The 16,674-nt window shown below is 35.6% G+C and overlaps 1 protein-coding gene across 1 annotated transcript in view; it reads right to left on the bottom strand.

Annotated features, from left to right (window-relative positions):
* Naalad2 (N-acetylated alpha-linked acidic dipeptidase 2) overlaps positions 1-16,674 on the bottom strand; it is a 92,863-nt gene that overhangs the window by 73,260 nt on the left and 2,929 nt on the right. Inside the window, exons 3-6 of the mRNA XM_052189054.1 lie at positions 14,728-14,914; positions 13,843-13,944; positions 12,478-12,603; positions 10,713-10,899 (exon numbers count right to left, since the gene is read on the bottom strand). Of these exons, the coding sequence (XP_052045014.1) occupies positions 10,713-10,899; positions 12,478-12,603; positions 13,843-13,944; positions 14,728-14,914 (602 nt within the window). The remainder of the gene's footprint in view (positions 1-10,712; positions 10,900-12,477; positions 12,604-13,842; positions 13,945-14,727; positions 14,915-16,674) is intronic.

Here is a 16,674-nt window from a genome sequence, read left to right as displayed (position 1 = left end):
GAAAAAGGATACCCTAGAAAAAGCTAGAAAACAATCTTCTTTCAACAAACCCAAAACACTATAGGCACACAGACATAATTCTACCTCTAACAACAAAAATAAGAGGAATCAACAATCACTGATCCTTAATATCTCTTAACATCAATGGACTCAGTTCCCCAATAAAAATTCATAGACTAACAAACTGGATACATAAACCGGACACAGCATTTTGCTGGATTCAGAAAGCACACCTCAGAGCCAAAGACAGACACTACCTCAGAGTAAAAGCTTGGAAAAAAGAATTTTCCAAGAAAATGGTTCCAAGAACAACCAGGGGTTGTTATCGAATAAAACGAACTTTCCACCAAAAGATATAAAATAATATAAGGAAGGACACTTCATACTCATCAAAGGAAAAATCCAAGTTGAATTCTCAATTCTGAACATCTATGCTCCAAATGCAGAGGAAGCTCACATTCATAAAAGAAACTTTACTAAAGTTCAAACATACATTGCACATCATATAATAATAATGGGAGATTTCAACACATCACTCTCATCAAAGGACAAACAGATCATGGAAACAAATTAAACAGAAACACAGTAAAAGTAACAGAAGTTATGAACTAAATGCATTTAATAGATATCTATTGGACATATTGTCCTAACACAAAAGAATATACCTCCTTCTCAGCACCCCATGGGACCTTCTTCAAAACTGATGATATAATCGGTCACAAAACAGGCCTCAAAAGATACAAGAAGATTGAAATAATCCCATGCATCTTATCATATCACTACAGACTAAGCCTGTTCTTAAATAACAAAACCAACAGAAAGCTCACATACACATCGAAGCTGAACACTCTACTCCATGATAACTTGGAAGAAAGAAAGAAAGAAAGAAAGAAAGAAAGAAAGAAAGAAAGAAAGAAAGAAAGAAAGAAAGGAAGGAAGGAAGGAAGGAAGGAAGGAAGGAAGGAAGGAAGGAAGGAAGGAAGGAAGGAAGGAAGGAAGGAAGAAAGAAAGTGAACACACAACATACCCAAACTTATGGGGAACAGTGAAAGCAGTGCTAAGATAAAAACACATAGCTCTAAGTGCATCCAAAAAGAAACTGGAGAGAGCTTACCCTAGCAGCTTAACTGAATACCTAAAGCTCTAGAACAAAGAGAAGCAAATACACACAATAGCAGGAGATGGCAGGAAATAATCACAATCAGTGCTGAAATTAACCAAATAGAAACAAAAAGAACTATACGAAGAATCAAGCAAACTAGGCGCTGGTTCGTTGAGAAAATCAGTAAGTTATATAAACCCTTAGCCAGACTGACCAGAGGGCACAGATTACTATTCAAATTAATAAAATAAGAAAGGAAATGTGAATCAGAGTTGAGGAAATTCAAAATATTATCAGATCCTACCTCAAAAGCCTATACTCAACAAAAGGGGAAAATGTGAATGAAATAGACAATTTTCTCGACAGATACCAGGTACCAAAATTAAACCAGGATCAGATAAACCATCTAAACAGTCTCATAACCCCTAACGAAATAGAAGCAGTAATTAAATGTCTCCCAATCAAGAAAAGTCCAGGATCAGATGGTTTTAGAGAAGAATTCTATCAGAACTTCAAAGAAGATCTAATACCAATACTCTTCAAACTTTTCGACAAAATACAAATAAAATGAACACTACCCAATTCGTTCTATGCAGCCACAGTTATGCTGATAGCAAAGCTTCACAAAGACCCCACAAAGAAAAATAACTTCAGACTAATTTCCTTACGAATCTTGATGCAAAAATATTCAATAAAATCCTTGAAACTGAATCCAAAAAACACATCAAAATAATCATTCACCAAGATCAAGTAGACTTAATTCCAGTGATACATGGATGGTTCAATATACAGAATCCATCAATGTAATCCACTACATAAACAAACTCAAAGGGAAAAAAATCACATGATCATAACATTAGACGCTGAAAAAAAAAGCATTAACAAAATTCAACATCCCTTCATTTTTAAAAGTCTTGGAAAGATCGGGAATTCAAGGCCCATACCTAAACATAGTAAAAGCAATATACAACATGATAGCTAACATCATCCCAAATGAAGATAAACTTGAAGCACTCCCACTAAAGTCAGGGATTAGACCATCGTACATTCATGTGCAGGAACTGACAACCAAAATCTTTGTAGCATGGAGGTGATGGACTTGGTGTTGATTTTGGAGAGACTAGATTTTCAGAGATTATGCTTTGCTTTCCAAAGTTATGGTTGTGCTCTGGTGTTTCAAGGGAGACTTTAACTTCCAGTGTTCCATTGACTGCAGTTTGCAGTTTGATCACAGGCTCAGGATTTTTAACTCTCCCATATTTGAAGTTAAGAAAAAAATCAAGCAATTGGAGATGATTGCAAGAGTAATAAAAGCGTTAAAAACAGCTGTAGCACAGTACACAAGCTTTATTGGATGCAGTTGTAGAAGCAAATTTAACCCCCCAAGAATGGAAAGGAGAATTCAGTGAGAGTTTATCTAACAGGGTCAAGATGAGCTGTTAAAAGCAGCTGATAGAACTTTTCAAGACAGAAATTGGACCCTCATACAATCAGGGTCTTGCTATGGCTGCTGCCTTGTAGAGGACTACAGTACAAGCAGTGCTTTCACAATGCTGAGGTGATAAGGAATGTCTTAAGCATTGGGGTATAAGTCAGTTTTGGAAAGAGGGTCCAAAAAATAGAGACATAGACAGCAGAATCACTCCCTTGGGATCTGTCCTCAGTACAGAAAAGGTAATCATTGGGCCAGGCCTCAGGAAATAGGCCCAGATTAAGAAACATTTACAATTATGTTGATGCTCAGATCTAGTTGAGTGGAGGCTTTCTTGGCACTCCTTTTGTCTTGGTAATGCTGATTAGCTCCTAGAAACATGTTTATCTACTTGCTTGTTCCTTGGGAAAGAGTGGTCAGCCTCAGACCCCAAGATACTCAACAATGGGCAGCTTTTTGGGCCTGGAAGCTGCTTCCTAGCCATGCCATGGAAATCCACTTCTGAACTTATCAGAGCAAACCCAGGAAGTGCTGGATTGGACCCTGCACCACCACCCAGAAACCCTGCTTACAAGAGTTTTGGGGCCCTTGCCTCCAAGGACATGAAGGTTACTTCTAGGCTGAAGTAGCATTATTATAAAAGGATTACAGATCTATCCAGGTGCTATAGATAATGATTATGAGGGAGAAATAAAAATTATGGCTGCTTTTCCCCATGGCATGATAACTGAACCTGCTAACAAAATAATTGCTTAACTTATTCTAGTTCCCTTGCATCTGCTACCTTCCAAATTTGTTAAGAGTGAGAGAGGACAAGGTGGCTTTGGTTCCTCTTATGTGTACTGGGTTCAATCTATTACTAATAAAAGACCTAACCTTAAAATACTAATTGAAGAAAAAAGGCTTTGAAGGATTAATAAACACTGGAGCTAATGTACTCACTCACCTCCAAGGGACTCATTATTCTACTAATGTAAAACAAAGTTCCAACATTAAGATTTACAAAAGGTTAATGAGGCTATGGAACTTGTGGAGGCATTACAGTTTGGCTTGTCTCCTCTATCTGCCATTCCAGGAAACACATAAAGAACTATTATGAATTTGGAAGATTATTTTTATACTGTTCCCTTGCATTTTAGTCACTGGGAGGTTTACGTTTAGTGAGCTTGCTTATATTGAAGAACCCGTGAAGCAATATTATTGGAAAGTTTTGCTTCAAGGAATGGTTAATAGCCTTACATTATGTAAAATTTGTTTCTGCTTCAATACAAGAAGTTAGAACTTTGAATCCTTTAATATATATTATTCATTCTATGGATATTTTATTAGCTGATCCCTCTGATGGAATTTTACTACAAGTCTTTGCTCTTATGCAATGAGCATTAAAATTTTGGAGAGTAGTGGTTGCTCCAGAAAAGATTCAAAGACTATATCTTTTTCAATATTTGAGGCCTCAGTTATTTCCTAAACAAATTGTGGCATGGAAAATTCAAGTAAGAAGAGATAATGCAGTTACTTTAAATGCTTTTTAAAAGCTGTTAAATATTAATTGGCTAAGACATCATCTTAACCTTATTACAGGAAAACTTAAGTCTCTGTTTGATATTCCCCAAGAAGAGTGCAAATTCTAATTCCCCTGGACAATTAACTGGTGAGGGATGACTAGCTTTGCAGAAAGTAGAGGAAGCTACTCAGGTACATTATATAGACTATGACCAATTGTTGGATGTTTACGTCATTGCTACTCATGTGCCCACAGCAATTCTTTGGCAAAAGGTACCATTAATGTGGATTCATCTTTTTTCAACTCCATGTAAAGTATGAACACCCTATTATGAAGCTGTTGCTGTGTGTATGTGCTATCCTACAGAATTGTAGGACAGAGTCATGAAAGTATTTTGGAAAGAATTTCTTAAGAACCTGATGAAACATTTTATCCCTCATTCTAAACAGCAATTAAATTGGTTATTGCAGAATACTGATATTTGGCCTATTGCATGTGCAAATTTATAAGAAAAATTGATAATTATTATCCAAAAACCATTTCTTAGAATATGCATACTTTTTTATTTCATGTAAATTTACACATCCACCTGACTAAGAATGCATTTATTATACTATGAACAGCTCATCTAATGGGAGAGAAACATATATAATGGTATCACATATTTATTCTCTTGAGTCTCTACCCTGCTTCACACATAATTGAATTATGTGTTGTAGCTACTGTTTTAAAATGTTGAAAAATCAAGCTTTTAATTTGTATACTGATAGCCAATATATAGCTCATGGTTTATAATTGCATGAAATTGTTCCTTTTTTTAGATACTGTTAATTCTCAAATTTTAAAGGTTTTTATAAAAGTACAGCTTAATTTAAGAAACATGCACTATTTCTTACTTTATAGGACATTTCAGAGCTCATACTGGATTGCCTGGACTGACCCCTTAGGGCAATGCAACAGCGGATTTGTATAACAGGCAGATTATAGGCCTTACACAGGAATTATTGGCCGTACAATCTCATTCTTTGCAACATCAAAATAGTAATATCTTGAGACAATTTGATATTTTTAGAGAATATGTCGAATTGTAAAAATATATCCTGAATTTCTACCTGTACCACATAATGGTGTTAATCCTTGAGGACTTATACTATATCAATTATTGCAAATGGATGTTACTCATATTTCTGATTTTGGAAAATTAAAATATGTACATGTGACTTGACTCATTTTCAGGCTTTCTAGTTGCAACTGCGTGTTGTCTAGAAGCAACTAAAAATGTAATTAGTCATTGCCTGTGTCATTTTTCTATGCTTGGTGTTCTAAATCAAATAAAAACAGATAATGAAACTGGCTATTACAGTCAAGCAATTGAAATGGTTTTTAGACAATTTAATATTACCTATATTACTGGGATTCCTTATTATCCTAAAAGACAAGGAATTGTGGAACAGGCCCATAGAACTTTAAAGCAATATCTTCATAAAAACAAAAAAAGGTGGGGAATTATATCCCCATACACCACATAATTTAAATCATGCTTTTTATTTTTAAATTTTTAAAATTTGTATGCCAAGGACCTCTCTGCTGAGTGTTTATGGCGCCCTACAACTATGGAAGAATCCACTTACTGGCATATGGCATGGTCCATATCAGGTATTTAATATGGGGAAGAGGGCATGTTTGTGTTTTTTTCCCCAGGATGCTTCAGGAGGGTGCTAGCTGTCAAGTTATTGGTGTGACATGCTGATGCTGGGATAAAGAATGATGCTGACCTGTGAGCTTGCTGAGTGCCCTGACAATGGTGACTGGGAAGCTGTATTGGATATATGTTCTTGACTCACCTTTGCTTGCCTGTATCTCAGATTGGACAAGCTGCCTTGCTTCAAGCATTTAGACCTTGTGGGACAGAGAACATGGAGACCGTGGAAACTAACTTAGAAAATTTAATCAAAAAGAGAAGTTATAATGACTCTTCTCTTTCCTTTAATGTGACAGTTATTCTGACTCAGTCATGGACTGGTCTAGAAATCAATCCAATATTGGAAAAAGAGAAATGACAGTCTTCATTTGGAAGGCTGGTTCTGGACATTTTCAGAGACATATTTGGAAGTTAGTTACAGTTCTTTATGACTTTATATTTGCAGTGGATAAATTTGGACAGGATCTGGATTTTGAACAAGTGTCAGTACATGTGGTTAATCTCCTAATCTTTTACTCCTTCAACAGGGAGACAATGTACAGCCCTCCATCTCCATAAAGAATGTTACTTTAACATTGATCATTCAGGAATAGTAAGGATTCTATGGCTAAAGTTCAAGAAGCACTAGCCAAAAGGAAAAGAGAAAAAGGACAGAATCATGGATGGTTTGAATACTGATTATCCACTTTCCCGTGGCTTATAATCTTGTTGCTTTTAACTTTTCAACCTTATATCTTAAACAGATTGGTTGCCTTCACACAAGATTGAGTTCTGCAAGTTCAGATATTCACCATGGAAGTTATTCATCACTATGATGAAATGCATTGAGTACATATTCATATGTCCTTTATAGCTTTGGTCTGAATGGGGGAAAGTGTGCTATAGAAGGCCAGTAGTCAGAGATGGTAAAAGTGTTCTTGAGCTCCTATCAACCTAAGACAGAGACATACATCAAAAGCTATGCTTATTCTCCCTGACAGGTGAGAAGGAGCAATATAGACACCAACCTAAAACAGGCATGGTCACCTGGCCATGCTATACCCTAGACAGGATTATGGAAAAAAAGTAAATCTTATGCCCCCATCCAGCTAATGATAACTGCTCATCTTTAAAAAACAAAAATTGGGAATTGTGCCTTTCTCTCAGCCTTGTGGGTTAAACAGACCAACAATGGTTTTATTACCTAGATGGAGTCATCTGGCCTCATCACATTTGCAATTTCCTACAGGAGCTTTGAGGAGTAGACATCCTACTGAGCTTGCTTTGCAACACAATCCAGTTGAAACCAAGAATGGGTCTGTGAGCTTTCTGTATATAAACACAGTGCTGAATATTAAACTTTGGACCTTGATCAGAAACTTTGTCTTGGCTTCATCCTTTTCTCTCACTCCATCCTTTTTCATTCCATCCCCCTTTCAGCTAACCCAGGTAATCCATGGCCACTGGACAGCTACTGGGATCCATCCCAGTACATGTGGACACCAAACCCAGACACTGTTGCTGATGCCAAGAAGTGCTTGCTGATAGGAACCTGATATAGCTGAGTCTCCCAAGAGGCTCTGGCAAATCCTGACCAAAACAGATGTGGATACTCGCAGCCAGCCATCAGACTGAGCACAGGAACCCCAATGGAAGAGTTAGGGGAAGAACTAAAGGAGCTGAAGAGGCCTTATCTGGTATCAGTGGGAGGGGAAGGCCTTGGTCCTGTGAAGGCTTGATGTCCCAGTGTAGAGGAATGCTAGGGTGGTGAGACAGAGAGGGTAGGGTGGTGGGGATCACCCTCATAGAAGCAGGGTAAGGGAATTTGCAGAGGGGAAACCTGGAGAGGGGATAACATTTGAAATGTAAATAAATTAAATATCCAAACAAAAATATTTTATATAATATAATCTTGCTTACTCTGACAGCATATGGAAAAAAAAAACAGAGACCCACACCCAGGGAATAATTAATAGTACCCAACTTGTTATGAGATCTCAGCATTATTCTGATATCATGCCACAAAAACATAAGAAAATGTTGATAAATTATGATCATAAACAAAATCTTCTCAAAATAAATTAGCACTAATCTTATATTTTTTAAAATCACAATACATTGGGACCAAGTTATGGTTTATCATAACATTTACCATTGATTTTGAATATAGAAAATCAGTATGTTATAACAAAAGTAAAAACATACCGAAATTAATATCTCAATACATAGAAAAATGACATCTTGGGAAGCACTATAGTCATATTAGTATTCAAAAAGCCTTTTTCAGCTGGCAAAACATCTGGAGCTAAAATGATATTTATTAGGCTACTTGAAGCCTTTCTGTTATAATAAAAATGAGGATATCCACTGTAGTTCTACTGAATATGCTGACAAGTATAATTAATAAGGGAAGAAAAAGAAACAAGACATGATCATACTATAAACAAATAGAATCATCTCTATTTGCAAATAATGTCATCTATGTAAAAACTAATAAAATTACAGAGGCTTAAAGCTGTTAGTCAAAACAGTGAGTTCATCTAATACAAGGTAAATTCATTTCCTGTACAATATCATGTGTCTATTAATAATGAGAAACTAGAATTGAGTTTTAAAGTATAACTTACATAATCATAATTCTCTGGTATGATTATGGATAAATCTGTTAAATAATGATGCATACAATGTAACTGTAGAATATTTTTGAAAGAAATTAAAGAATGGAGAGTTTGTTCTATCTATCTCCACGTTAGAATGTTCCAAATTTTAACATAGCATTTCTCTCTGCATTAATATGCAAATTTCATTCACTCTCAGATTTCAAGGAAATTTGTTTTGTTTTGTTTGGGATCGTTTTTGTTTGTTTGTTTTCAGAAATCAATTAGCTACTTCAGTGTGGTGAGGGAGATCAGTGGGTTAGGGCATTTGTTCCAAAGTCTGATCAGCTGAATTCAGTCCTTATCAGGTACATAATGGAAAGAGAAAACTAAGTCCAAAAAAAGTTTTTCTCTGACTGCCACACTAACACAGGAGGACAAACATACGCATGTACACACACATACACATATACTCCCACATTAGCACAGGAGAACAAACATTCACATGTGTGCATGTTCATGGCTATGTGAGTAAGCACACATGTGCACACACATACAAAATTAAAAATGCAAAAATTAAAAACATTTCTGCATGTAGTGGTGCATACTTTCAATACCAGCACTCAGGCAGCAGAGACAAGAGGATCTCCGTGAGTTCAAGGTCAGCCTGGTCTATATAGAAAGTTTTAACAATAGCCAGGGAAACAGAAAGACCCTGTCTCAGAAACAAGTTAAATAAATTAAACTAGTTTTAAAATTCACATGATGAACGACCAAAAATCCACAATAGTCTTAAAAAAAATAAAGAGGTCCTATACCTATGTATATATGAGTGACACTAATTGCATTCAGAGGGTTATTAAATAAAAATTTTAAAAGGTAAATATGTGGCACATGCCTTTAATCCAAGCACTCTGGAGGTAGAGTCATGTGGATCTCTCTGTTAGTTTGGGGACTGTGTGGTCTACAGTTAAAAGAAGGACATTGAGAGCATGTTTCCCAAAGCAAAGAAGCCAAAATCATGACGTTGGGAGGGGGTACACAGGAGAAAGTCAAGGTTCAGAAAAGTTGGGGGAGGGGTAAATATAATCAAAATACATTGTATGTATATGCAAAATCCTCAATGAACATATGGAAAATATACTGTAAAAAGAATAAATAATTTGAGGATTTGACTACCTATTAGAATGCAGAACTAAATAGTATTACCACACTATTGACAAGCAAGTATGTCACCAGTTGAATTTTTTTCTTAAAACATTATACATCCAACACTGTGTTTTTCCCTTTGATTTCCAAGTATTTGCATAAGGAAAATAAAAGTAAATTATATAAATTTCATTAAAAGCTTAAACACATTCATTATAGAAGCTTCAAAACAGAAACAACTCAGATATCCAGCAACAAGTATATGCATAAACTACGGCATAGCCAATCAATGGAACAATAGAAACAAATAAATGAAAACACATGCCAGTATGTCTGGATCTGAAAAACAACTGCTAATACTTCAAAAGTAGATCATTGATTGCCTAGAGATGGGTACTGAGGAAGTAAGAAATGCAAGAAAGGGAATAAGAGGAAACAGTCTGAGGAGGGAGTGGTTATAATTGTTATCTAATTGTAGAGATAGACAGTTTCACATGTGCCAAAAATTTTACACTTAAGTGACTTCTTTGTTTGTTTGATTTTTTTCATTTTTCATACTTTTATTATTTGAGACAGAGTTTCTCTGTGTGGCCTTGGGTATTCTAGAACTCTGTAGACCAAGCTGGACTCAGACTGATGAAGATCTGCCTGCCTGTGCCTCCCAAGTGCTAGGATTAAATGTCATTTAAAGTAACTTTTTAAAAATTCATTTAAAGCCGGGCAGTGGTGGTACATGCCTTTAATCCCAGCACTTAGGAGGCAGAGGCAGGCGGATTTCTGAGTTAGAGGCCAGCCTGGTCTACAGAGTGAGTTCCAGGACAGCCAGGGATATACAGAGAAACCCTGTCTCAAAAAACCAATAAATAAATAAATAATAAAAACTCATTTAAAAAAAGAAAGAAATTTATGACTAAATAACAAAATCCTTAAGTCCCTTAGAAATATAACTTATAAGATTAAAATTCTGCATTCTTTCAATTATGAATATCAGGTTTTCTGAACCTTCATCCTGCTTTTAAAAAAGAAGTTAGACACTACATCCTTCCCCTGTCTACATCTGGTGAAAGTTTAAAACCAAAATAATACAGGAGAAATTACTTATTTCCCAGCAATCAAAATCCAAATGACATAAAGGCATATATAAGTTTAGTTTCACTGTAATTCTTATTTTAATGTGTCTTTGTTTTTATATACCTAGAATAGCAAGGAATATTTTGCAAGAGAAAACTGACAAATTTCACCATTACCTTTAGCTGGATAGCCTGGAGTGAGTGGGTCACCTGCCCCATTCAGATTTAATACATTTCCTCTCTGGGCTGCAGCTCCAGGGAGGTTCCATCCTTTGGGATATGGCTGCACATCGGGGGCAAAGTAGTCAGCTGGATCAGAGTACAGAATGATTCCCATGGCCCCAGCTAGCATGGCATTTTTGACCTGTAAGGGCAATATGTAGCATGATTCAGGAATACAGACGGCTGGCTTATTCCTACAAAAGAAGTTTAATACTTACTTAATGGTACTTCAATGGTGTTGTTTGATGGTCGTTATCTTTGCCTTCAAACTAATTTCCTTCTTGATAAACTTGATAAATGGTCATTTATCTTACCGAATCCTAACTAAATTATCTGTTATGAACTATTTTTGTCATTCCCAAACCTTAAAAACTAAGTTTCCCTTCTTTATACTTATTATTTATATATTTCTATCATAGGTCAGTTCATAATATATTAAAATAGCTTTCGAGTGTTTGTTTCTCCTATTCAAATGAGGGGGTTTTATAGAATGTGAAGAATGTCGGTCTCTTAAATAACTACCCATCAAATCTTGCACATCATTGAGTAAGTACTTTACAAATACTTATGTAAATAAACAGGTTTTTTTTTAAACTCTGACTAGAACAGACACAGTGTGTCCTTCAAAACTGACTTTGTAATCATCTAAATATCTGGATATTGCTAAGAATATAGAACTTTATCAAGTGAGAAATCTGAATTCCTAATCATCAGAAGTGTAGCAGAAGGCAGGTAGGTAGGTAACTGTCACTCTTGGCCCTCTCACATGCATTGCAATATTCAGAAAGCACTCAGCCATATCAGTGTCCCAGCCATTTAGAAAGGCAATTGATTATTTCATCAAAACTCTGAAAAAACATTTTTATTGATCTATATAACAAAAATTATATATAAATAATTTAAGTATGTGTTGAATATTTAAATGGAATTATCTATAGTAGTAACATATTAAAGTCCAACTAAGGAAAGTATCTATTAACAGGAAAATGATTAGCTAAATTTTGTATTGGCTCTGAAAAATATTATTTCCACATTTAAATTAATGAGGCATTTAATAGTCAGATTGAAATTACCAGTATCGGTTTGCTACTGAGGTGCTTTCCAGTACAGACTAGGAACCGATGAAAAACTTTTGAGACTGGTTTTATTAGCATTTCTATTCCATTCATAAGGACACTGGCATAGAGAGAGCAAATGACAATGAAAAGGTCTACCTGGGAGAGGTGTGGAGTTAGTGTCCTAGCCACTTAGATGCTACTATGCTGTACAGTCCTGGTGTGTTTACATGATTATGTCAGGAACATCTGAGTGAGAAGACTGTTACAGACCACACAGTGTATCAAGGACTCTTTAAAGTCTAATCATAATGATTACATAAAGTGTACTTATGCACATATTTAGAATTCAAAGAATTAAATAAGGAAAGGGTGACTAAAATTATGTATAGAAAATTAAATTGGGTGATACAGAGGAAATATCCCTTTTAATTGATATAGATTTTTCCTATTGCCTTTTAAAAAGCAAATTTTTCTTTTCTAACAAAAATAATTTTCTTTCATGAAATATCAAGTTATATAAAAATAAAGGCTTCTGTGTACCCATGGAGAATAACCAAAAAATAAAGAAAATGAAGAACAACTTCAGAGAGTGAATATACCTGACCATTTACACTTGTAAGATCAAACCACTCCCCTTCCCTCTAGAAAAAAGAATACTGTACTTTGTTTCCTCTAAAGATTTTCCCATATCTTGCAATAACAATCTTGCCAGTGCAGCTGATGTTCATCTCTCTTTCTAGCTTGAAGAAGTCCTCCGTGCGGGCGTAGTTGACATACACAAGCTCTCCCTACAGGGCAATGGGAAAGACACATACATACACTGGTGCCTTAGAGACAAGAATAAAATACGTTCGCTCTTCAAAACCGTATTAGCAGTTTTCTGTCCTTATTTGGGATGGACTATCATTCAGAACTCATCACAACACCTTTTTCAAACTTCAAAAATTTCACTAAAGAGTTGACTAGGCTATTTTAAGTAGTTGTTCTCAGAAAAAAAATATCAGCAGGCAACATATGCTGCTTTGACGAACCCAACTGTGTTTGCATTTTAGTTTCTGTTTTCTATTTTCAAATCTTTAAATAGTTTTTTCTTATAACACATTCTAATTACAATTTTCCTACCCCTCTTCTTTCTCTTTCTTCCCCACCTTCCCTCCCATCAAGATCCACATCCTTTCTCTCTCCTTAGAAAACTAACAAGCAACTAAAAAATAATAATAGTATACAACTCAATAAGGTAAAATAAAACAAGCAAATCAGAATAGGATAAAACAACAAAACAGCAAAAACAGCAAAGAAAAAGCACAATAAATGCACATAGAGGCAGAGATACATGTATTCATACACAGAAGAATTGCATCTAAACGAAAAACCGGAAGCCATAATATATATGAAAAGAATCTATAAAGTTATTTTTAAAAAAAAGTCCTGGCTTAACATTACAAGACAAAGAGCCTCCAAAGACACAGTTGAATTTGTTTTGTATCCACAATCTACTACTGGGCCTGCAGCCAACCTTAACTGTGCTTTGTTTCCCCAGCAAGACTTACACAGAAAAATAACAATCTTTCATTTGCTAGTGACTATTAATTGGAGATGGCTCCTAAAATTCCAAATGTTTAATTTTCAACTGCAACATTATTTTAAGAACATCTATAGTATGAGTCACAAAGATGGATGGATAAAAATAATTTAAAATTCACATTGTGAGCAGTGGAGAAAGCTGGTGAAAGCAGCTGTTGCCTTCCCTGAACTAAACACACTCCTTAACTTTGTTGTTTCTTGCAGCCATATCTTTTAGGGCATTTGTTTGCTTTGGTTTTTCTTTTCCTTATGCTCTCTTTTATAACTAGAAAAGAAAGTGTTTTTTATTTTTGAAGGTGTTTATAACTCTGAACAACAATGAATACACATATTTGCACACATTTGGTCTCCATGCGAAGTTTCCTTAGCCAAATTTCTCTACACAGGCTTTCATATGCAAGAAAGATGCAGAGCCATGCTTGTTTAAAAATGTAGCTTTTTACCTCTGGCATGCCATTGGCTGAAAACGCATTATATGGTGGTACGATGTTTGTAACATTCTCATATCCTTCTGGTGGTGGTTCAAGGTATGATGTTTTAAAAATCTAGCAAGAATTCAAGCAGGTCATGTTACATAGAATAATCCCAGATCACAAGTAAGGCACTGCACATCTTGTGCCCCGAGTTATACTGAGGATTGCATATCCTAAGGCAAGGCTTTAATTAAATAAGCAAACCCTCCTGACAACAATGAGCAGGTTTTACATCATCATGCATTTCCAGTGATTTCCTCGAACTAGAATTCTCTTACCTTGCTTTCCATTTCGAATGGTTAAATTCTTATTCTCTTCTTTGGCTCATATATGAATTCCTCCAGGAATACTTTTTATCTTCCTTTTTAGTCTAAATGACCTGTTCCTGGGTACGTCATGAACCTTAGTTCTCTCTTCCCAACACTTACTCTACTGATTTTATATGATGTATCCCATTTTATGCCTCACCTTACTTAAAGAAAAAAAAAACTATATCTAAATCTTCATCCTGTCCTGAAGAACTTTACCACATTTAACACTGAGGGCTTTGCAGTTATAAACTTCTCTGAATTATGTAAGTGGTACTGCACTAATAACAAATTTTTAATGTTACTTGACTCTGCATTCCAATCAATAAAGAAGCAAGAAGCAAGCAATGCGCTAAGCATGGCTGTATGCACTTGTAATCCCAGAACTCGGGAAGCAGAGACAAGGGGATTACCACTAATTTGGAGCCAGTCTAGTTCATGCAGCAGATTTCAGCCTAGCGAGAGCTAAAAGGTGAGATCCTGTCACAAAGGCAAAGTGCAAACCAGACATTACAACATATAAAAATTCCCAGTGATGCTACGTCACCTCAACTCCATGTTCATCCACAATGGACACATAGTTTGCATTTGTCTCATTTGGGTAGGACAAGAGAACATCATAGTGGACCAGATTAGCTGAATCTAATCCAAATTTCTTCCATTGCGTTTGGATTTTCTTGGCGAGCAGTAAATTTTCTTCCGTTCCTGCCAGATGGGGAAGTTTTGTAAAGGAACTAAAATGAGAAAAATAAAAGTAAGAATTAAGAGAGTCAAGTATCAATTATGTGTTAGACATAGAAAAATCTTACCTATATATATTAATTTTTTAGACTTGTCTATTTTTTTTAATATTAAAGGCAGGTTTAAGGGGCTGGAGAGATGGCTTAACAGTTAAGAGTACTGACTGCTCTTCCAGACATCCTGAGTTCAATAACCAGCAACCACATGGTGGCTCATAACCATCTTGTAATGGGATCTGATGCCCTCTTCTGGTGTGTCTGAAGACAGTGACACTGTACTCACATACATAAAATAAATATATTTTTTTAAAGGCAGGTTTATTGGGAAGCTGCTGTCTGGCAGGCAAGTTCTCTGGCCCCAAGGACTGAAGCCAGGGAAATTCCCATGGAGAATGGTGGGGAAGGGAGAGAGAAACAGAAAAATATAGACAGAGAGAGAGACAGAGAGAGAGAGAGAGAGAGAGAGAGAGAGAGAGAGAGAGAGAGAGAGAGAGAGAAGAAGAAGAAGAAGAAGAAGAAGAAGAAGAAGAAGAAGAAGAAGAAGAAGAAGAAGAAGAAGAAGAAGAAGAAGAAGAAAAAGAGAGCTAGGTTGTTTAAAGTAATTAAGAACAACTGCAATTTCCATGTTATACTCTCTCTAGAAAGAATATCATCCATTGCAAACAAACAAACAAACAAAACAATAGCACAGGACCAAATGTGAAAAGACCCCTTTAATAATGTCACAGCTCTGTAGCAGGATGCAACACCCTGGTGTTTGATCTGCTTTGGAGGATATTTTTATAGTTTTGGATGTAAGTCAGCCATAGCTTACATCCTGAGATGTAATGACCTGAGAAACACAGTTAAGTTATTGGTGAGATTTATTCTGCTTTAGATGAATAATAGGGTTAAAGTTCTTTTTCTTTCCAACTTACATCGGTATGGAAAGAATAAACAATTTTGTAAATTAATTTTAAAGCTAACTAAAGGATAACCCCTTGCCAAACAAAACAAAATAAAACCACACCAGACCAAACCCATGGACAGGAAGTTGAATCTTCACTGAAAACCCTGTATGTGCACTTTCATATTTCATCTCAATCTTCACAACCTTTCTTTATTTCCACTATTTTGCAAATAAAGGAACTGGGAAAATAGTTCATTTTTTACAGCTAATAAATGCTTGGGCTAGAACCTAACATTACAGCTTTCTGATTCAGAGAATAGTATTTCTCAATAGTTGATTTGACCTTATTATACCATTGTTCAGGATGCTTCGACAGTCTTGTATGTTGTAAACTATAAAGTTCAAGCCCCAAAATTCATCTGTTCCATCCTTCCAACTTTCAGCCATATTCACTGTTACTGTGCTCACAAGCTTATGTTCAACAGCAGTGGATATTTACACTTTTCTATCCTTTTCAGCCTTTTTATACTTTGCCTTCTTCCCAAACAAAAATATTTCTTTATGCCTATCTGCAAATTATTATGGAACCACAAAATCTTAAATATCAAGCTCTAGAAAACTTTCTTTCTCCACATTATTAAGTGAAAACTACAGACTACAGATGTTTAATACATCAAATCTTTTTTTAAAAGTACAAATGTGTTAAGACAAGTTATCTTGCAGAGGAAAAATATTAATGCTAGGTATATTTAAATTCTACTTTACATAATTATGTTGGTTAGGTGTCTTAGTTAGGGTTTTATTGTTGTGAAGACACACCATGACCAGGGCAACTCTTATAAAGGACAACTTTTAATTGGGATAG

This window comes from Apodemus sylvaticus, chromosome 7 (assembly GCF_947179515.1).
Source record: "Apodemus sylvaticus chromosome 7, mApoSyl1.1, whole genome shotgun sequence".
NCBI lineage: Eukaryota > Metazoa > Chordata > Mammalia > Rodentia > Muridae > Apodemus > Apodemus sylvaticus.
Note: the sequence above shows the minus strand (reverse complement) of the source record. Positions and strands in the feature narration are given on the sequence as shown.